The following is a 24,290-nucleotide window of genomic DNA, read 5'->3' on the forward strand; positions in this document are numbered from 1 at the left end:
TTATGACCAGAAGCCTTTATTACTATTAGGTACTATTAGATTTACTAAAGTTTCTTTCATTGGTTTGTTACATAGCTGGACACTATTCAAAGAGACCCCATGTTTTATCTCCCCCACCTCACATTAAATATAAATAAGCTTGTGATACAATGCATACAGTACAGTAACACTTTAACAAATATATGTATATGTTAAACTGATCCTGCCTGCTACAAAAACAAGTCTTATGTTACTAACCTTTTCCATGATGTGACATTAACAGTTTGATGAATGATTGTGTCCTCATCTTTCAGGCAGGTAATAGCCAATCAGAATTAGAATTTTTCACCCAGTTCTTCCTCATCTGGGGGGTGCAAGTAGGCATCCCCTGTTAATGAGCAATGTAGCTGGAGAACATGACCACCATCTAAGCTAGTCACTTTGTCTGAAACTGGTCATTCATTGTGGCATTCATGGTCGGTTTTCATACTGGTGCTGCTACATCACAGAGAGCAAGGCGAGAGACATTTTTTTTCTTGTGATGCTGGTGCTACCATTAACGAATGATGAATGGATCCAGTTACCAAGGAGGAAGGAGTAACTAAGGAGAAGTTAAGATAGACTAGGCTAAAGTGACAAGAGGAGAAGATAATCATGAAGAGCCTATTAAGATGAGCAAACCTCCTGAAGGTAACCTTTTAGAAACTGCTGAGGAAGGACCACTATGGGAACTTGCCGATCGAAGGCTTCTTCAGCAGACGCAACTCCAGCCAGTACTATCTCAAACAAGTAGCAGCATGAAAAAGTTCCTCAACTAAGGCCTCCCGCAACTCTGGCCACAGTTAGGATACAGTGAACTCAAAGCTCCTCTGGGGTAAGAAGTGAGGCATGGAAGGGAGCTGAAGTGCTGCATGCAAGTTTGGATCCTACAGAAAAATATATATTTACACACCTTCTCCTCTTTATGAGCCCCTCCGAACAGCATGAATGGAGACCTGGACTTGGGGGATATTTTAGATAAGGTAATGCATATCTCAAACTCTAGGGAGATCCAGGTACTGCCACCACACCAAGTCTTGGAGTCATGGCAGAAGTTGGGAAGCAAGATCTCATTGCTAAGGATGAAGGCTGAGAGGCCACCTTGAAGAGAAAACTGGGGTACATCCAGAGAATGTTTCCCCCTGCAGAAGATTACATATGAGGGATTGCAAGCTACGGCTGCAAGTTTCCTGACTCTTTGGGCTGAGAGCATGACAACCATAAAGGCCACTTTCCTTGTCAGGAAGACCATTCAGAATGGTAAAGATATGTTCCAACAGGTCAGAGTAGATGATCTATGGAGGGGAACTGCAGACTTTAAAGCAAGAGACTGCTTTCAGGAAACTGGCTAACACAGGGTGGGACCCCACTGGGAACCCTTTGATGGAACTTCTGAGGACACTACAGGAGGAGGCCTGGACCCTAGGGCAGCGAGTAGAGAACCTTTTGTCAAACCCATTCTGAAATAATTCCTGATTGGAAGGGATATTGGATTTCCTGGTCAAGTTTCCATTGGATATGCAATACTAGGAAAAAGATAGACCACACAGCTATAAGCAGACATACCACTCTTCTTTCAGGAATAGATGAGGCAACACAAAACCAGTCAGAAATCCCTAGCTTTGAGGAGCCATCTCAGCCACTCCGTGGCTATGACAACAGGAAGACATTGATCTCTTTCTGCTTTTTCCCCTTTTACCTAATTCTACAAAACACTTAAATAATTCTTTTACAATTGGATAATGCATTGAATTTAGTAGGAAAGACAACTTAGATTATTTTAAAATAAGATTTGTAGAGAAAAGGCAATCTGTAATCCTTTGTGTTAGCTTCCCACTTCTTCATAATCAAAAGGATTAAGAAGCGAACGAATGATGGTGAATTGTGTAGGATCCAAATGCAGATTCTTTCCTCATAAGCCATTGATTTGATTCAGGGTAAACTTTCAAAGTGTCTTTTTTTAGAGTGTTACATGGTACCTGGGGACATAAGCATATGACTCCCAGTGACACTAATGGATATCTTGCAGCTAAATCACTATCTCTTTAAAAATTTAACTCTAAGTTTCACATAGAAAATTGAACTGCATTTCTAGCACTCTTCTAATCTATTATTTCCCTCAGTTAGGTGAGATTCAATTTCAGAAGAACAAGAATAATATATATCTTGTATCATCCCACTGATGTAGACTCTTAGGGCCTGAGAATGCAAAGACACATGAATAACTTTATGACTTTGAGTAGTCCCAATAAATTCATCTGATCCTTGCCTAGCCAGATATTGAAATCACTACACTTTCATGTTGGATTCAGTGGGAATACTCATGGTTTGTAAGTTATGCACACAAAACAGCTTGCAGGATTGAGACCTTAGTCACTTAACAGGAACTCGGTATTTTTGTTTTCTTTACTGAAACAGCCATGTTGTTTGTTTAAAAAGAGGCTGCTATCCACAGGCACAAATTACTTTTCACAATTTTTTAAAACTATATGTAGATATAGTTGCCGTGACTTTGCCATAACTACTAATAACTAGTTCAAGAGGCAAAGAATTGTGTATATGTTCTGCTCCAAAAATGATAGCAATAGCGGTATTGTGCCAGAACATGCTATTCTTCAAAAGTCAAACAAACAGTCCTTAAAAAGGATTTCCAGTTTGTCTCAAAGCACTTTATGTCATGTCAAAATTTTATCAGAATGAAAAATTCACTCTAAATATTTGCTCATTCTTATGTTCACAGAAATCCCATTGAAGGCAATGGGCTCTGGGTATACATGCTTCAAGACAGACTCTGGACCTTGGTTTTATCCCTACTAACCTCCACAACTTTTTATTCTTTTTTTTAAGTTAAGCTATGAGAGCACTTTCATCCAATACTATAACTGCCTGCTTTAACCTCTGTGTCACTAAAATGCCCAACTTTCCTGCCATAATTTGCTAATAAATTCCACATGAGCACAAACAGTACCAGTAACATGGGTTAGAGCTGATGGAGCTGAAAAGAAACTAAATAAACTATGTTATTAAAGGTTGACTGAAAACTAATGTGTGGTCTACAAGGGATGCTTTGAAGACTAGCTCCAATTTTTCCTTTTCACTTTAAATGTTACTTTTAAATTAGGAAAGCTACACACATACAGAGCAAAATTTATTTTCTATTCTAGTTACCTTGGTGGAAGAGGTTAACAGCAGTGATTTTTACAAAAAGAGTTAGCTTACATAAATCTTAAAGCAACTGAAACAGAGAGTACAATTATCACAGCTGGTTTCTTTTATCTTATGACCGCTCAGACTAATAAGATATTTGAGCCAACATAGATGCCAAATACTATCATTTGCCCATAACATTCCAGAACTGGGAGTGAGTGAGAAGGGGGACAACAATCAAAAGATGACCAGATTTCTATTTTACTGTCTTTGAACAACTAAGGACCTGAAGGACAGAAATACATTTACACTTTCAAACAGTCCCTTATAAAGGTGATTTATATTTATTAACAACTTGACACTGACAATCTTGATACACCCCACTGCAAGCACATATTGAGAGAAATACAATTCTCAGTGTCAAACAGCTAATTATTATTCAAAGAAATTAAAATATTTAATTGCTTATAGGTAGTAAGAAACAATATACAATAAACAACAAGGACAAAGTAGATTGACTGTACATATTGGGATTTAAGAAAATACCTGATTAAATTATACCACATTTGGTACAATCATACATTGCATAATCCATTTTTCTTTGCTATTGTTAGTACTTCCCAATATTTGTAAATTGATGCCTTAGCTTCTAGTACTGTACATATCCACATCCTCTGGGTTGGACTGACCATGGTCCATAAGTCTGGGGTCAAGCTTAAATTTTGTTGTCTTCGCTACATCTGTTAAAGATATTAAAATGAAATAAAATGATAATAAAGGCATAAACACTTTTTTTAAAAAAAGCTAATGCTTATTCAGAAGTTATACATACTGATAGTGTGAAAATTCAAGCATAATAATAAAGTACTCTACGTTATAAATTAACTGTAAATTACATTGGTGGGAATAGTGCAGGCAAGTTGTTGCCGCGCAATGAAAAGTCGCATCAAGTAAGAAAAACATTTGAAAGATCTACAACCTCTCACAAACTCATCACTAAATTGTTTTCACAATTAAAAAGTAATCTATTAAAAGCCTGATCATGGCATGCCCTGAGCACTGGCACAAGGGAGTAGTGCGTAAGGCTCTCCTTTACACCATACTGTTGCTTCCTGGGTCAGCAGGCTCTGCAGAGCTGCTACATCCCTCCCTCCTGCAAGTGGGAAGTAATAAATGAGAAACTGGGAAGCAGGCAGAACCTTGACTCTCCTCCCAGCAGCACAGTTAGATCAGCACACTGTGCAGAGTATGCAGTGACAGGATCACAGTTTAGTACCTTTCCAGAGCAGTGGGGAGACAGAGAAGCAGATAGTGACTGAGTCACTATCTCCCTCACAGCTGGTCCAGGGGGCAAGCTGAACTCACTGCACCATACTATGAGCTAGATCACAGATGGATTATCTGGACCTAAATTAGTGCAAATAAATTCACACCATTTGACTTTATTGGTGATTTCATATGTTTATTAAAATGTGGAGGCAACACACACAGTACAGGGAGGTGAGGCAAAGGGAATGCCTTGTATGAAGTGACTCTCCCAAACAATGTGTAGAGTTTATGGGAAGTGAACCCCATCCAGCCCCTCTGAGCCAAAAAGATAGAAATCTGTTGGCTCCACTGGGGACACGGAACGGCTTCCACCTGGAAATATGGTGACAAATAGGAAAAACTTTATTTTACCTTCTATAAGTATTTATGTTTAATATGAAAGGAGAAGTGGGGGCTGAAGGGACTGAGAAAGTTATGTATAAAGAGACCCAATAATTCCACAACTAAAAAAGAAAAAATAAGGGAGCAACGGGATTAAAAAAAGGATTCATATGTTAAAGGTTGTATAGCAGGGGATGTCACCCAGGGACCTCCTGGTGCCAACTAACAGAGGGCACAGGGGTGCACAGGAGTACATAGATCCCATGGTTCCAAATCTCTACATAACAGTTCATCAAAGGGAGTCATGTAAAATTTCTACTGAAAGCTTATGTCACATTGACCACTGTAATCACTGTGGAATGTACGTACAGATAACATGTAAAGACTTATGTATATATACACAAGCAAAGTTATGCTCTTAGATATGCGAGTTGGAGCTGGTCACCAGAAGGCGATAAATAAGTTTCTTTCAGGCAGAGATGCTTATCTACCTGTTCGGCTTTATAGGATTGAGTATTGTATACTTCACAATGAAAGCCTATTTGCAGTCTGATCAAGGGAAGAAAAGTCTCCAGGGGAGATGCTAGACAGGAAAAAATAAGCAGCAGGGGATACCCTGTTTACAAGTGAAGACAATGGATCACTGGACATGTCTAGGGGTGCAGAGGTACACCCTATTATGCTTCACCTAGGCTGACAGTGTATTTGCTTCATGAAAAAAGGATCACAACCAAGTCTGGCTGAAAAGACTTTAGGGTGACCTAAACTTGATTTGACAAGGGTGTGTTTTGTTAATTAAATCTAGGCTCTAGAATGCGTGTTAGGATTTTGTTTTATATGTAACCATTTCTCTCCAATAGTGCTACTTGCTATCACTTGAATCTTTGCTCTTTGTTAAATAAACATCTTGTTTTTACCATAAACATATCTAAGTGCTGTGTGTTAAGCGGAGCTGTGATAGGGTATAACTGTTAAGCTGAGTGTACTGTTCCTTTCGGTAGCAGAGGATCTGGGAATTCTGTAAGTGTCCACTGGGTCAGGGGATGGGCACGCCAGGGAGATGCTCGGAGGACTCAGAGGTTGGAGTGTGCCTACTGTTAACCTGTAAAGAAAGAGTGGGTCATGCAGAGGCCTGGAAGGCAGTGCTTGTGGTGTGAGAGGCTGAACCACAGGAGTCACAGACCAGGCTTCCTCACACTGAGGACAGCTGATAGCAACATGCCCCAAAACCATGGGTATCCCTGCGAATGTAATGGGGATAAAAACAAACAACAAAAATACACTTTAATAGTAATCCCCTAACATGTTATGTTTGGTTATATAAAGACAGATGGGCATGCATAAAAGGTGATTGGAGGATATTGGAAGAACTTAATATAATATTTTCAAATTAAAATTAATGTTATCAGTGGTAGGGGAAGCTCTGTTTTACTAGATAAGGCCAATACCACTTTTCGTGATTACTAGGGAAACGATTGTTACTGACAGAAGGACATGAAAATTTCACTTAAATGTCACTATATAGATTAAGTTGTTAATTAAGAGCACATTCAAAGATTTTTCATTATCAGCATGCCATGCAATGGATCCCTTATTGATCACTTAAGACGCATGAAAAGCAACACAGTAAAGAACTAGTGAAAATAAAATACAGTGCTTCACATACAAATTGTGTGTGCTTTGTCAATGCCCTGGGCTAGTACCTCTCAAACCTGTGGCCCCTAGACAGATGGCTGATCACCTGGTCCTGGATCTCCTCTTTGTTTCCAGCTGCTTTTACAGATACCTAGATTTCACACTACAGGAGAGCCAGGATGCCTGTAAAAGCAACTGGAAAAAAGGAGAAGCCACACTAGTTGCCTTCACAAGTAAGCTGATGCTATATGTGAGGAAACAGACGTTACCTTCAAGGAATATGATCCTTTAACAAAAGCAAATGCTGCAGTTTCCATAGAGAAGATGTGCAACTGACAGCAAGAAGGATCCATGTGATTGGGAATGGGAAGATAAGTGGTCCACAATACATATTTTTTATTGAGGTGTGGTCTACGGTATGGGATCCCCATCACCTCTTTGGGCTCTTGATATAGCATACTAAATTGTATGAAGTTTACCACTCTAGGAAGCTAAATTTGACAGCTAGATTTCTAAAGCTAAATTTGACAGGCCTGCTAGAGTTGCTTTTTAAAAAAAGAATAATGAAAAATAACATTAAATAATTCACAATTCACTGCAGTTGATGCTAATTTGAGTTTCGTACCTGAGATGACATTTGGCACTTTTATTTCTGCTGGCAAAGGCACCAGATCTTTCGAACTCTGAATCTTCATTACAGGAGAATCTGTTACAGCAAGTGGTTTTGACTTAACCTCAGATTCAGGGGTTGTTTTATGAATCTCTGCACTTTTATCGTCTCTTACAGCTGGTTCTGGAACTTGTTGCAGGTGTGAACCAGGCTAAATTGCAAATGAACCAACCAAACAAAATAGAACAGTATTTATGTGTATGTTTATTACATTGTTGATAAAGGAAACTACAAAAGAGCTGTCACATTTTAATAAATGATTTCCAGATATTCATTCAGTGTGTACAAAGTTTCATAGTGGATACACAGAAATATGCCAGAAGAAATTAGTGTACTATATGCCTCAATTCACTTCATGTTAGATTCAAATAATTGACAATATTTCCTGATGATGTTGAGATTGTTTGCATAAAATAGGCACCACAATAAGGGGACAGAAGATGCATTTCCTTATAGTATCAGGATACAAGGAACCTCAATTTGGACATATAGAAGCTTGTTTAATGGTTAATGAATAATACTACTAAGTTTTGATATACCTCTTTTTATCCAAGATATTCAAAAGACTTTACAAAGAAGGGTACAGGTCATTATCTCCTTTTACAGAAGGGAAAACTGAAGCACAGAACAAGGTTAAAGCAATAGGTGGATTTACAGGATAATTGTCAGCCTTATCAAAGTTATTAAGAGACTTGGAGTTTGAATTATCACTAACCACTTTGACCAAGATAACTAACAAACCTCCTGCAGATTATTCTTGATTAGTGATGAGCAACTGTTTAGTTTGGGGCAGGTCTACACTATGGGAGGGATCGACGCTCTGAGATTGATCCACTGGTGGTCGATTTAGCGGGGCTAGTAAAGACCCGCCAAATCGACTGCAGATCGCTCTCCAGTTGACCCCTGTACTCTACCCCAGATGAGAAGAGTACGGTAAGTTGACAGGAGATTTTTTCCCATCGACCCCACCCACAGTGCAGACCTCATGGTAACTCAACTTAAGGTATGTTGACTCCAGCTACGTTATTGACGTAGCTGGAGTTGCGTAGCATAGGTCGACTTACCACGGTAGTGTAGACATAGCCTAGGAAACAACTGACCTTATTTAGCAAACTCTGACAGTTTATAATTCTTCTTACCACCCAGTTCTTATTTCCCTAACAGTTTCTCATTATTCAACTGAAATAAAATACTCTTCAGTCAGAATTCTGCTCTTGGTTCTCAATGGAAATAAAACTGAGGATTAACAAAAATGTCAAAAATATATCACTGTTTTAATAGATATATCAAAATATTTGTTTGCTGGAGTAAACCGAAATGTTTAATTTCTAATCGATTAAACATTCAACTGTATTTCCATATAGTAATTCGATGCCTCATGGAAGTTGTAGTTTGGGCATCTTGTGCCCTCACTTTCTCCTACTGGCTTGACTCTCTAACCGTCTGAAGTGGGTTTTTTACCCACGAAAGCTTATGCCCAAATAAATCTGTTAGTCTTTAAGGTGCCACCAGACTTCTCGTTGTTTTTGTGGATACACAGACTAACACGGCTAGCCCTCTGATACTTGTTAACCAGACTACATCTCCCATGATGCAGTGTGGTCTCCTCCTTTGACTGAGCCATGTGGTGCACCAGCAGAAATATAGTCTGGACAGTGAGCTGGGTGCACTGCAGAAAATGGAGCACGAGATGTCCAAAACTATAAGTTTCCTGTGTCTGTGTTCTCATAGGGAAATGCAGTTTCATGTTGAACTGATTCAAAATGTTTTGTTTCTACCAAAAATGCTGAAATGAAATATTTCACCATTTCTGAATCAAAAATTTGTTTTGAACTTTTCATTTGTGAAAAATATTGCTTTCAACTTTTCATCCTAATTCAGGATTTTTTCTTTTTTTTTTTTTAAATGTTGAAATATCAACATTTCCCTCAGGATAGAAATTCCAATTTTTGCTCACATCTAATTCTTTATTTATTATTATTATTATTATTATTATTAAGGTATACAGAAATATTCTCATAAGATTTTTTAAATTGTAAACTGGCATTCAGAACACTCATGTTTCCAAACTAGAGTAAGTCAAATTCACGAATACCTGGAATCTTCAGAACCAATGGAAAAATCTGTATCTTTTTATTCACTAAAATGAAATGTCTTATTTATACTTTGTAATCACAATAAAATAGGTGTGTTCTCGCCAGCTGCCACTTGATCGCCATCCACATGCTAAAAAGCATCACATTTTTCATAAACTGGCAATCATGTTAACAATATCAACAGAGGTGCCAATAGGGTGACTAGACAGCAAGTGTGAAAAATCGGGACAGGGTGGAGGTGGGGGGTAATAGGTGCCTATATAAGACAAAGCCCCAAATAGAGGGACGGTCCCTATAAAATTGGGACATCTGGTCACTCTAGGTGCCAAGGACTTATCCTGCAAACATTTACACATGTTCTTAACTATATTACCATGAGTAGTCCTACTGAAATCAATGAGGCCACTTATAGATAGAAAAGATAAGCATGTCTAAGTGTTTGCAGGTCCATGGCCTAAATAAGGAAAATTAACTATTTTCTTATGGTTGCATCTCCAGATCAATGAGGTGTATTAAAAAGGCAGTAGAGGGAAGCTCACCTAGCTGTTGTGCATGCTGAATATGTTGTATGAGTAAACAGATCTCAAGGTCTATAAATCTGAGATTTGTCACAAACACTACAGTCAAACAAAATTTTTTTTAAAAAAATCACTCTGACTGTAAGCTCTTGGGGCAGGGACTGTCTTTTTGTTCTGTGTTTGTACAGCACCGAGCATAATGGAGTCCTGGTCCAGGACTGGGACTCCTAGGTTCTACAATAATACAAATAAATAACAATGGCAATAAAATATGAGGACCTTTGTGCCTCCTAACACACTTCATTGTGATATTAAATAATATCAACAAACACACCTGTATCTTTTTGCTTAAATTTGCATTTCAAAAATCAATCCAAGGTATTGAACTGAATGACTTAAGTGATCATCCCTTGGAAAAACCTACCTTGGTATCTTCTTTCTGTGTGAGTAGCACTTCTTTCATAGAGGAGTTTTTTGTCCATAGTGATCCTATTGCTTCATAGGTTTGATGGCTTGTAACATATACTTTTTTCCCTGTTATCTAATTTAATTAGTTAAAATGTATTATTTTAACAAGAAGCTTTAAAAATGGTAGGGTTCACAGAACATTTCAAGTAAAGCAAATATTCTCCTTTAATAAACTGTATATTAGCTCCAATACTGGAAGACAGAAAATCTGCATTTCACAAATTTGATGCATCTCAGATCTCCCCCCACTCCCAATCTTATATTATAAATCATGTTTAAATTGTAAATCTGCTGCAGTGTATCCATTTACACAAAATGGATTTAAAACTTAACAAGGGAATAGTGGTTTGAATAAATGAATGCACTGGAAGCTGGAAAAGCAAGAAAAGTCAGACATATCATATGCTACAAACTTGAAACAAAAACGTGACTCATTTAGCTAGATTTTTTTCATTCATGCAAAGACAATCATAGCTAAATTTATGCCCCGTTAAAACAAATCCCATGGTGAGGAAAGATACAACCAAGAAATAAAAGGACCTGACTGAAAGTAGCGAACATTGCTGTTTTGCTTCACAAAGATCTGAATTTATAAATTCTTATTCAGCCCGTAATTATTCAAACTCTGTGAGGTTGCAGCAACATCTGTGGAGTGGCTCTGTAGATAAGCTGCAGCCAGGGAGGATTCTATTTCCTCATTCACAGAGAGCTATGCACAAAGTTTTGGTACTATAGCTATGTATACACTATCCTGCCGTTCGGACTATAAAAGAGTGTAAACAGCAGTGTGCACTAAAGTGCTGTGCTGAAACTCCCCCATGTGGTCACTGAGTGCACAAACTAAAAGGTTCCTCGTTCTCTTTAACATAGTCTTGTCTAAAGGGGACATTTATGCAAACTAGGAACATTTTAGTTCACGCCTACAGCATCCATGCAGGGGAATCACAGTGCAGCACTTTGGTGCACACTGCTATTCACACCCTTGTAGCTGAACTGCGGGACAGCGTAGTTAAGCCTATAAAAATCAGTATTTTAAGTAGCTAGCAAACAAGCTAACTTCAAGATCACAGTCACAAGAAAAGAGTGAGGGGGATTCCCTGTTTCACATGGATCCAGCACTGGACGTACATTAAAAGAAAGAGCTTCAGAAATGTCACCTGTGTATCCATTGGGCAGTTTCTTGTACAGTATTATTTTAATGCACTGAAATGAGTAGATGTTAAAAAAATGCAATTTTCTGTTAATTAAAAATGTTATTGTATTGTATCTAAAAATGAAACTCTCCTTTCTCCAACTAAGAATTAAATATGGAAAGTAATATTGTATAGGTCAAGTAAATTCAGCCATATTATTCGTTTCTGATGGACATGTAATTAACAACTGTGATGCATCACACACACATAGCGTATAAACTGATGCCAACTCCATAACCCTGGAAATTAAATACTGCAGATGTGTTGAATATTTCAGTCTCACTCAGTTTAAATATTAAAATGTTGATATTTTCACCCTATGAAAGAACAAAACAAAACTTACCTTAGCAAGTACTACTGACTGAGCTGGGTAACAAACGGATACTGCTAAAGTGGCAAGCCCCAGCGGGTAAGCAGTTTTCTTAACTCTAGAACCTGTGTAAACCACACAAATAATTTAAACAGGTACTAGATACAAATGGAACATAGTATTGGATAGCTATATAATTTTAACCTCCGACTCTTGGCAACTACCTAGATCAAAATCTATCGCAGGTCTGATTGGCGTAGAGTTGTGTCTGTATTCCAATGGGTCAACTGATGTTTCAGTAAAATTTACTGAATTAAAAAAAATGAGGATATATCTTCAATTATGAAATATTATTAAAATCTTCTATATAACTAGTTCAAATTCCAATGTGTATTATCTTGCATTTATTAAAGAGTTTCCTCTGCTATCATGCTACCCAACTGCCAGGCTCTCTCAGGTTTCTGTGAATACTCATACCCTTCTATGCTCCTCACTATCCTACATAATTTTGTGTTATCTGTTAATTTTACCACCATCACTGTTCCCCCCACCTTTTCCAGGTCACTAATGAATGTATTACACATTTGTCCTATTCCATATCTTTGAGGCAATCTATTGTTAACACTGATCACTAATTCCTACTCTTTGTTTACAGTCTCTTAGCCAATTTCTAATCCATGACAGTTCTTTCATACCAGGACTACTTAAGTTTACTTTAAGTTTCTTTGACAAAGAGTTTTTGAAAGCCCAAATAAATTATATCTGTTAGTTCTCTTTTACCCACTATTTTGTTGACACACTTAAAATCTAGCAGACAACAGAAGGACAACATTTTCTTGAATGAACTGTACTGTTTTGTCTGTATCATATTCACCTACTTGTAGATGTCATATAACTCTATGTAAGTACTGTTTCAAGTATTTTACCTGGTACTGAAGTAAAAATAATTTGTCAGTAACACACCCCAACACCTGTTTTAAAAGTAAGTACTTGCTACCCTTCAGTGCATAGTACATTACATTAATGAGGCTGCATATTTTAGCTAGCAGCTTAACAATTTCAGTTCACCCTTGGATCTACACTATCCACCCCAGTGATTTGTTGTCCTTTAAGGACTCGATCCTGCCAGCTGTTTCACATGGAACATGGTCTGATTTATCAGTTTGTTCTAGCACTTTTTCTTTTGACCCTTCAAACACTCACAGTGGCTCATTTTTATTACCCATTACCTGTCATTCTATTATGTTTTAAAAATGCCTTTTTTTCCCCAAGGTCACCTTCCATTGCCAAGCATTTTGGTTCACCGGTTTTTGCTTTTAACCTCTACATATCTGATTCCCCTCTGAAATCCCGCCCTTAGGTCTAGGCTGTCCTTTCCCCAATTCATTTTGTGGTGCTTAATGCATTTAAATCCCTCTTTTTTATTATACTACCATTATATAATCCAAACTGTGGGGAATGATTTAGATTTGGGGCTATTTAAAAATCCAAGGAAATAAAGATCATTTGCAAATGTGATGTTCCAGTTATGCCCAGTATTCTCTTTTAATTTGTTGGTGGCTTTACCTAAAAATCACGTTGCTGTAAATTTCTACAATTTAAATCATTATTTTCCCTGACATTATTCTTATGAAAATTTCAGAAGGAAAGATTTGTAAATTCTACAGTACTATAATGAAATACAAAGCCTACAATATTATTTCATAATTTTACAAAAATTAAGTCTGGTGATTTTGAATATATATTTCATAATTTTATGAAAATTAAATCCAATGATTGTTGAATACATCACTTTTCTCAAGCACATCTCTGTTCCTGTGTCAGAGCACCCAATTCCCCACTGTCTTATACAGCTCCATTTCAACATTCCATATCACAACTACCATCACTCTGGTTCAGGAGCACTGAGAGAGACTCTTCAGTGTTCACTAGAAATACTTCTCTATTGGCCAGGAGGTTCACTGAGAAGTTTGAAGTGCTCCTTCCTCCAGGAAGACACCTACAACTTATGCTGATCCTTTTAAGGAATGGGAGAGGTACTATGTGATGCAGAGAGTATTGAATCTTTTTCATGTGGCTCTAGATTTGCATACCTTTCCCCTGACTGTAGAAACTGTGAATATCATCATTTACATTGTGTGCCGATTTAAATTAATTATCAAATAATAAATTACCAAAGAAAATTAAGGCATTTCTGATGGCACCATAGGATCCTATATTTCCAATAAAATAATTCTTAAATGATAGAATTAAATATAAAATTGTTATTTTAAATGAATAAACTAAACAAAGCTGAAAAAAGAAATGAAAAAAAAAAGTCTGTTGGTATCCCCTCTACATAATATAATGATCTGAAATCTTGGCTTGTTTGTTTTTAAAACTACGTAACTGTTCACAAGTGTTCAAAAGGTTTTTTACCAAAACTTAAGTGAAAATTTCAGAAAGCACAAAATAAAGTATTGTTAATTAAAGACATGTCATACAATTACCAATCTGACAGTGTTTGAAAAAACAAAAAACAAAAAACCATACCTTTTCTTGCCAGAACTAAACCAGTTAAACCTGAAATTGTAATTACAGCAACTTTTGGAAGAAATTCTGGAGGTGGATTCTTCAGATAAACGTACGTATCTTTAAAAAAAAATAATCAAAACAGCTATGATATAACAACTGAAGATTAGTCAATTTGTTCTCTCTTCCCCCTCCCCCCATTTTAAGAGAGAGCAGTAAAGTCAGGTCTATGAAAATCTGAATGCTGAGGTAGCTCCATCTCACAACTGGATCTGCTACTGCGGATACGTGCATCCGTGTCAAGCTCCACTGACTTATTTTGCAGGTGCACACATGGGAGTCAGCACTGCAGTATCAGGATACCGATGTGTCATTCATAAAATATACATTTTACAAAGTTCACAGTCATGCTCTTTAGATAACTTTTTGTATTTACTAAAATGTTAGCACTTGTTTCTAATGCAAGTGACAAAGTTTTTAGTTTTCAATGCATGTTAAAAATGTATTTAAAAATTGGTGAAAGGAGATGCCACTATGCTGGTGTTTCTTGATTTTTTAAATAATACTACTACTTGTATATAGCGCTTTTCATCAGTAGATCTCAAAGTCTTTCACAATCTTTAACGTATGGATTCTTGCAATGCCCCTTTGACATAGGGAAGTTTCATTATCCCCATTTTTACAGAACTGAAGCCCAGAGAGACTTACCCAAGGTCACACAGGAGGTCTCCAGTGGAGCAGGGAACTGAACTGTGCTCGTCCAAATCCTAAGCTAGTGCCCATAGGTGCCGACTCCGTGGGTGCTCTGGGGCCAGAGCACCCACGGGGAAAAATTGGTGGGTGCTCTGAACCCACTGGCAGCCAAGCTCCCCGCCCCAGCTCACCTCAGCCTCTGCCTCCTACCCTGAGCGTGCCACGTCCCTGCTTCTCCTCCGAGCGCTTGCCGCCGCAAACAGCTGTTCCACAACATAACAAGCTCTGGGAGGGAGGGGGAAGGAGTGGCAATGTGGCACGCTCAGGGGAGGAGGCGGGAAAGAGGCAGGGCCTGGGCGGGGATTTGGGGAAGGGGTTGGAATATGGGCAGGGAGTAAGCGGAGTTGGGGCGTGGACGCTGGGGAAGGGATTGGAACGGGGGCGGGGGAAGGTCAAGCACCCACCGGCGCCAGCACAAGTTGGCGCGTATGCTAATAGTGCCCTAACCACTGGACCATCTTTTGTTTCTTTTTAATGAAACTTATTTTCCACGGGTAATTTCAGAAATGCATCTTTAATACAAAGTATTTTTTATCTTCAATGCCAGAATTAGGACCAAACTGTGAAGTGTAAATGAGAACTAAAATAAGGAAGCAAGGGAAAGGAATTCTTCTCACCTATACAGCAGTTTGGTGTACAGCAACTGTGTAGCCTCCTCCCTGCTGCTTACGGTTGCCAGGTGTCCGGTTTTTGACTGGAACACGTGGTCGAAAAGGGACCCTGGTAGCTCTAGTCAGCACCACCGACTGGGCCATTAAAAGTCCAGTCGGCAGTGCTGCAGGGCTAAGGCAGGCTAATCTGTACCTGTCCTGGCACCGCACTGCACCCCGGAAGTGGCCAGCAGGTCCAGCTCCTAGGCAGGGCGGCCACGGGACTCCACGCACTGCCCTTGCCCCGAGCACCAGCTCTGCAATCCCACTGGCTGGGAATTGTGGCCAATAGGAGCTGGTGGGGCAGTGTCTGCGGGCGAGAGCAGTGCGGGGAGCCTCCTGGCCTGCCCGCCAAGGAGCCAGACCTGCTGGCTGCTTCTGGGGCACAACGTAGAGCCAGGACAGACAGGGAGCCTGCCTTAGCCCCACTGCACCACTGATTGGGAGCCACCCAAGGTAAGCCTGCACCCCAACCCTGAGCCCCAACCCTGGAGCCCTCTCCTGCACCCCAAACCCCTCATCCCCAGCCCCAGTCCAGAGCCCACACCCACCGTCCGTACCCCCTCTTACACCCCAACCCCCTGCTTCAACCCGCAGCCCCCTCTCCTATTGCAAATCCCTTGGCCCCACGCCCCAGCCTGGAGGCCCGCCACCCCCCTCTGCACCACAGACCGCTCATCTCCAGCCCCACTCCATAGCCTGCACCCCCAGCTGGAGTGCTCACCCCATCCCACACTCCAACTCCCTACCCCACCCTGGACCCTCCTCCCGCACCCTGAACCCCTCATTCCTGGGCCTACCCGAGAGCCCGCACCCTCAGTTAGAGTCTTCACTCCCTCCCACACCGCAACCCTCTGTCCCAGCCCAGTGAAAGTGAGTGAGGGTGGGGGAGAGCGAGCCACTGAGAGAGGGGGAATGTAGTGAGTGGGAGACGGGACCTCAGGGAAGTAGTGGGCAAGGGTGTTCAGTTTTGTGCAATTAGGAAGTTGGCAACCCTACTGCTGCTATCACAGCTATGGATTGTAATAAGAATTGGACTACTTATACACCACCTATGTGGAGGTTTACACATGTGATGCCACTCCCCAAACCATGCTCTGTGCTGCTAAGAGAAAGCACTAAGAAGAAAAGTTCTTCAGCATGTAGCACACTGGGGATATAGAGACACTCGGGACGTAGAGACACACTGTATCATCAGCTTCTTGCTCCATTCCCCTTTTATCCAACCCTGCAGTAGAATCATGAAAGTTCTATGATATTTAGAAGCTTCTGAACCTACTGAGGGATTGGGTAGCATTTGGCCTCAAAATGTCATCTAATATTAAAATAAAAGGAATTACAGACAAGCTAAGTTGGTTGAGTCATAATTACAAAATGACATTCGGAACTTCCTTTTCGTTTTCAAACAAGAGACTATGGTAAATAGCATGAAGCCAGCTTCTAGGGAAGGCACGTGTGCCCCTTCTGTTTTATTGATTCTTGTGTTTGCTCTAGTACAATATCAATATTTTTGATAGAATTTGCTGTTCTCCAGTATAAACCAGCTTTGTAACTTTCATAGCCAAACAATGAGCAAGAAGAGACTAGTTTTAAATTTTGACTATATGACTCACCTACCTTTTCCAAACTGTATGGAATCCATTATCCCATTTTTAACAAAGACATAGGCATCCTACACAAAAGAAAATTTAGATAAAGTGAACTCTGTTTTTGAGTCAAAGTCTTCAATGCCATTGATACAACACTAACACACTGGACTACATACTTTTCCACTCTGGCCAAAGAGAATTGAGTAATTACATAACACATAAAAGAAACAGATCACTCAAAAAGCTTTTAGAACAAAAAAACGCAGAGATACATTGTCTGTACTGGGAGCAAAGTAGAAATGTATGTTTAAATTATATATGGATGGTGTGACAGATATTGCAACCATGTGGAATATCTTTGAGGACCACATTGTATTAAGCATATGAATGGTTTATATATATCACTGTGGGCCAGGGACTGAATTCAGCTCCAGGGGGAAAGGGTTGCTACAGCTCTGTCAGGACCAGAGCATGTCCAAGCATGTGAACAAGGGGGATCCAGTGGATATAGTGTATTTAGATTTTCAGAAAGCCTTTGACAAGGTCCTCACCAAAGCCTCTTAAGCAAAGTAAGCAGTCATAGGATAAGAGGGAAGGTTTTCTCATGGACTGGTAACTGGTTAAAAGTTAGGAAACAAAGGGTAGGAATAAATGGTCAGTTTTCAGAATTGAGAAAGGTAAATAGTGGTGTCCCCTAGGGGTCTGTACTGGCCCCAGTCCTATTTAACATATTCATAAATGATCTGGGAAAAGGGGTAAACAGTGAGGTGGCAAAATTTGCAGATGATACAAAACTACTCAAGATAGTTAAGTCCCAGGCAGACTGCGAAGAGCTACAATAGGATCTCTCAAAACTGGGTAACTGGGCAACAAAATGGCACAAACAACAAGGAGTCCAGTGGCATCTTAAAGACTAACAGATTTATTTGAGCATAAGCTTTCGTGGGTAAAAATCCACTTCTTCAGATGCCCATGAAAGCTTATGCTCAAATAAATCTGTTAGTCTTTAAGGTGCCACCGGACTCCTTGTTGTTTTTGTGGATACAGACTAAAACAGCTACCCTCTGATACTTGTCACCATAAAATGGCACATGAAATTCAATGTTGATAAATGCAAATTAATGCACATTGGAAAACATAATCCCACCTATAATATAAAATGATGGGGTCTAAAGTAGCTGTTACCATTCAAGAAAGAGATTGTGGACTCATTGTGGATAGTTCTCTGAAAACATCCACTCAATGTGCAGTGGCAGTCAAAAAAGCGAACAGAATGTTAGGAATTATTAGGAAAGGGATAGATAATAAAACAGAAAATATCATCTTGCTTCTATATAAATCCATGGTATGCCCACATCTTGAATACTGCGTGCAGATGTGGTCACCACATCTCAAAGAAGATATATTGGACTTGGAAAAGTTCAGAAAAGGGTAACATAAATGATTAGGGGTATGGAACGGCTGCCATATGAGGAGAGATTAATAAGACTGGGACTTTTCAGCTTGGAAAAGAGATAACTAAGGGGTGATATGATAGAGGTCTATAAAATCATGACTGGTGTGGAGAAAGTAAGTAAAGAAGTGTTATTTACTCCTTCTCATAAACACAAGAACTAGGGGCCACCAAATGAAATTAATAGGCAGCAGGTCTAAAACAAAGAAAAGGAAATCAACCTGTGGAACTCTTTGCCAGAAGATGTTGTAAAGGCCAAGACTATAACTGGGTTCAAAAAAGAACTATACAAGTTCCTGGAGGATAGGTCCATCAACAGCTATTAGCCAGGATGGGCAGGAATGGTGTCCCTACCCTCTGTTTGCCAGAAGCTGGGAATGGACGACAGGGGATTCAACACTTCGTGATTACCTGTTCTGTTCATTCCCTCTAGAGCACCTGGCATTGGCCACTATTGGAAGACAGGATACTGGGCTAGATGGACCTTTGCTCTGACCCAGTATGGCCGTTCTTATTTTCTTAACTAAGAACAGTGTGTGTGTGTGTGTGTGTGTGGGGGGGGGGGGGGTTAAAGGTGAATCACACAGTTTATAAACACCTCCAGAGAGGTACCACCCATTGGGAGGCTTCCACATACTGGTTAAAACTGGGTTTTCCAGAGTCCCACAGATAGGACCTACTGTCCTGTAGGGGCCCTAATCCTTGTAGTAAGATTAGAAAGACTTTGGCCGATGCAGGCCCCAAAATGCTGATGGGCGACTACTGGTATGTTTAGTGTGTGATTAAATCTATTTATTGGGTTTTTTATGCTTTCTCCTTAAGAATAAATGGGCTTGCTTAGAAAGAGTGGTGTGGTAGCTTGTGACAGCTGGCAATACCCCGTTCATAGCCCTGAGAGAGAAAACAACACACAAGTGCTGGCCTTTAGGCTGACTGCCTTGCTAGGGATATTGCAGTGTAAGGCAGGGAGCTGTGCAGCTTAAAACTTCACAGTCAGAAAGGAATGGGACAAAGGTCCCTGCCCAGAGATAGGTAACAGGAGACTTGACTGGGCACTCATGGAAGGGACCACAGATGGGGATACACAGGCACTTTCCCTGAAACCACGAAAGATAGTACCTTTTAAAATACCCACACACATACACACACAATAGCTCTTGTACATACTGAAAGTTTTTCCAAATTTCACCACAACCAAGGTATTCTTTTAAAAAAAAAAATTGTACAGTAATTAAAAAAAAAAATCTAGGGAGCAAAAAATAGAGCACCAACTGTAAGAAGTTATTCTTCATTGAATTTGAAATATGTAATATTATTCAATATAATAGTATTCAAAATTGATTTTTCCCCATATAGTAAAATTATGCTGGTAGGGAAAAATTCCAACTTTTCTATGTGCAGTTATACCTAATGTTTAACTCCTCTATAAACTTAAAGATTATATGATGTACAATAGTGATTCGTATTGAGTTATTTGTGTTCAGTGATATAGCCTAGTCAGATGTGCAACCTAGCCTCAGAAAGTAATTTACCAGTTAATTCTGTTGACATCCAACAAGAGAACAATTCAAATGTACTAGTCCACAGCAAAATTTCAGCTTGGTCAAAAGTCATATTTAAGATTTTTCTTGAAGTAATAAAGGAAAATATAGTCCGACAGCCTATAGTTTGAATCATCATAGTGATGCTTACTAAGCATAGCAAGAATTAGTATACTGCACATGCTTCAGAACATCGATTAACTTCAGATTGTAAGGTATAATTCTATTTCTTTTATGAGAAATTTTGTTGCAATCAATTTTTGAATTTATACCACAGGGGGTCACTGCTATTCAAGTGCTGAAATATTAAAAACCACTTTAGAAACCTTTTAATCTAATATATAGAAAAAGTTTGATATTTTAATTGTGAATGTTTTAGGACCAAATCCTTGTTTCAGTGAAATCTCCCATTGATTTAAATGGAATGGGGATTTGACCTTGAGTAAGTACTCAAGACAACGATTATGGTTACATTTTCCAAAGTGCCTACATGATTTAGAGGCTTTTTGAACATGGGACTTGTCATGTAGATGCTTTTGAAAATTTTGCCCCAAGGATCTAAATAAAAAAATAATATATATCAAATGGAAGAAAGGGGGAGTTGATAGTAATGAATATAAATCAGAAGTTAGGAATTGCAGAAAATTGATAAGGGAAGTCAAGGGACACAAGAAGAAATTTATTACCAGTAGACTTAGGGACAATAAGGAGTTTTTAAAATATATTAGGAACAAAAAGAATCTGACAATGACATTAGTCCATTACTAGATGGGAATGGTAGAATTATCAATAATAATCAGAAAACGCAGAAGTGTTCAGTACAAATTTGTTCTGCATTTGGGGAAACACAGATGACACAGTTTCATCATATAGTTATAACATACTTTCCATTCCACCAGCATATCTGGAGAACGTTAAACAGAACCTACTAAAGTTAGACTTTTTAAAATCAGCAGGTCCAAATAACTTACATCCAAGAGTTTTAAAAGTGATAGTTGAGCAGCTCACTTGACCATTAACGCTAATTTTCAATAAGTCTTGCAGCACCACAGTTGTTCCAGAAGACTGGAAGAAAGCCAGTGTTGTACCCATTTTTAAAAAGAGTAAATGGGATGATCCAGGTAATTACCGGACAGTCAGCTTAACATTGATCTTTGGCAAGATAACGGAGTGGCTGATACGGGACACGATTAATGAAGAATTAAAGGAGAGTAATGTGATTAATGTAAATCTTTATGGGTTTAAAAAAACTAGAACCTGCCAAACTTACTTAATATCTTTTTTTAAATGAGATTACAAGCTTGGTTGATAAAGTTAATAGTGTTGTCATAATACACTTCTTTAACAGGTTTGACTTGGTACCATGCACCATCTTGATTCACAAACTAGAATGATGTAAAATTAACATGGCACACATTAAATGGATTAAAAACAGGCTAACTAATAGGTCTCAAAATGTAACTGTAAATGAGGAATCATCATCAAGTAGGATTGTTTCCAGTGTGGATCCTGCAGGGGATTGGCTTTTGGCCCTATATTATTAAACATTTTTAACAAGAACCTGAAAGAAAACAAAATCATCACTAATAAAATCTGATTAGAAAAATTGTGAGAGTGGTAAATAATGAAGAGAAGAGCTCACTGACTCAGAGCAATGTGGATCGCTTGGTAAACTGGGTGCAATCAAACAATTCGTGTTTTAATATGGTGAAATATAATGTATACATCTAAACAAAGAATGTAGGTCAAACTTACTTGATGGGGGACTCTATCCTGGGAAGCAATGACTCTGAACGACATCTGGGAGTTGTGGTGAAAAATCAGCTCAACATGAGCTCCCAGTGCTAATCTGTGGCCAAAAAAGCTAATGCAATCCTGGGATACATACACAGGGGAATCTCAGGTAGGAGTAGAGAGGTTATTTTACCTCTTTATTTGGCTCTGGCAATTGCTGCTGGAATACTAAGTCCAGGTCTGGCACCCACAATTCCAGAAGGATGTTGATAAATAGGAGAGTGTTGAGAGAAGAGCCATGAGAACGATTAAAGGATTAGAAAACCAGCTTTACAGTTACAGTGTCATGGATATAGGGGGAAGAATAGCAACCTTTATGTATCCTTGGCAGCTTTACTGGATTGCCATGGTCTGTCATCCTTTAGACACAACACTCTCACAAATCTTGGGAGACAGGCCAGTCCTTGCCTACAGACAGCCCCGCAACCTGAAGCAAATACTCACCAACAACCACATACCACACAACAGAACCACTAACCCAGGAACTTATCCTTGCAACAAAGCCCGTTGCCAATTGTGCCCACATATCTATTCAGGGGACACCATCACAGGGCCTAATAACATCAGCCACACTATCAGAGGCTCGTTCACCTGCACATCCACCAATATGATATATGCCATCATGTGCCAGCAATGCCCCTCTGCCATGTACATTGGGCAAACTGGACAGTCTCTACGTAAAAGAATAAATGGACACAAATCAGATGTCAAGAATTAAAACATTCATAAACCAGTCGGAGAACACTTCAATCTCTCTGGTCACGCAATCACAGACATGAAGGTCGCTATCTTAAAACAAAAAAACTTCAAATCCAGACTCCAGCGAGAAACTGCTGAATTGGAATTCATTTGCAAATTGGATACTATTAATTTAGGCTTAAATAGAGACTGGGAGTGGCTAAGTCATTATGCAAGGTAGCCTATTTCCTCTTGTTTTTTCCTACCCCCCCCCCGATGTTCTGGTTTAACTTGGATTTAAACTTGGAGAGTGGTCAGTTTGGATGAGCTATTACCAGCAGGAGAGTGAGTTTGTGTGTGTATGGGGGTGGGTTTTTGGAGGGGGGTGAGGGAGTGAGAGAACCTGGATTTGTGCAGGAAATGGCCCAACTTGATTATCATGCACATTGTGTAAAGAGTTGTCACTTTGGATGGGCTATCACCAGCAGGAGAGTGAATTTGTGTGGGGGGGTGGAGGGTGAGAAAACCTGGATTTGTGCTGGAAATGGCCTAACCTGATGATCACTTTAGATAAGCTATTACCAGCAGGACAGTGGGGTGGGAGGAGGTATTGTTTCATATTCTCTGTGTATATATAAAGTCTGCTGCAGTTTCCACGGTATGCATCCGATGAAGTGAGCTGTAGCTCACGAAAGCTCATGCTCAAATAAATTGGTTAGTCTCTAAGGTGCCACAAGTACTCCTTTTCTGTCTGGTATTTATCACCAAATTATTACTTTGTTTTGGAAATCACTACATGTTTCAGGGATTCTAACAACTTAACCCCTTCTGTCACTGTTTCTTAAAGTTACATAAACCAGTGTAATACTGACTGGCAGCAACAGAGAATTATTCAGGAGTAGTATGTGAAATGCAGTTGCTCTTAAGTGTTAAAGATGAAAATGACAAGGTGATCAAGTCAAATCAGAGTATCACCATTACCGTCTGTTGAAATAACATGCCTTCTCCAGATTCCTTCCAAAAGGGTGAAGTTTTTGTTTTATTTTTAATACAAAAAAGCACTACACGGTGACTGATGACACGCCTCTTAAAGGGACAGTCAGCTTGAAATCTAACCAATTTTAAAAGTGTTTGAAATATTTTCACGTACAACATTCATCCTTAAAATCTGCCAGTTTTTGTATTTTATAATCATGTTTTCCTGTTTGTAAATATTTTCTCTTCCCTCTTGCTATATGAAAGGTCCACACAAACAAAAAGGAAAACAAATTGACTATATATGGGGAAGTTGTGAAGTTGGCTATATACAAAATGCTGTCAAATCCATAAAGTAAACAACCCCCAGGTGTTCGGTTTTCAACCAGAACACCCAGCCAAAAAGGGACCCTCCCCAGTCCAGTGAAAATGAGCGAGTGCGTGAGGGTGGGGGAGAGCAAGCAACGGAGGGAGGGGGGATGGAGTGAGCAGGGCGGGGCCTCGGAAAAGGGGCAGGGCAAGGGTGTTCGGTTTTGTGTGATTAGAAAGTTGGCAACCCCAGAGTCCAAAAAAGATACATCTTTGCTAACTTCAGTTGTTATAAGCGAGGTGTTAAAATTAGCCAGAGTATAAATCTTAAG

At 39.4% G+C, this 24,290-nt stretch overlaps 1 protein-coding gene across 1 annotated transcript in view; it reads right to left on the minus strand.

The window, feature by feature from the left end:
* Positions 1-3,153: 3,153 nt before the first annotated feature.
* Positions 3,154-24,290, minus strand: part of APOOL (apolipoprotein O like) — a 43,409-nt gene continuing 22,272 nt past the window's right edge. Inside the window, exons 4-9 of the mRNA XM_077827321.1 lie at positions 17,237-17,291; positions 14,238-14,336; positions 11,739-11,830; positions 10,159-10,275; positions 7,076-7,271; positions 3,154-3,905 (exon numbers count right to left, since the gene is read on the minus strand). Coding sequence (XP_077683447.1) covers positions 3,808-3,905; positions 7,076-7,271; positions 10,159-10,275; positions 11,739-11,830; positions 14,238-14,336; positions 17,237-17,291 — 657 coding nt within the window. The 3' untranslated portion in view covers positions 3,154-3,807. The remainder of the gene's footprint in view (positions 3,906-7,075; positions 7,272-10,158; positions 10,276-11,738; positions 11,831-14,237; positions 14,337-17,236; positions 17,292-24,290) is intronic.

The sequence above is a fragment of the Eretmochelys imbricata genome, chromosome 9, assembly GCF_965152235.1.
Source record: "Eretmochelys imbricata isolate rEreImb1 chromosome 9, rEreImb1.hap1, whole genome shotgun sequence".
Lineage (NCBI taxonomy): Eukaryota > Metazoa > Chordata > Testudines > Cheloniidae > Eretmochelys > Eretmochelys imbricata.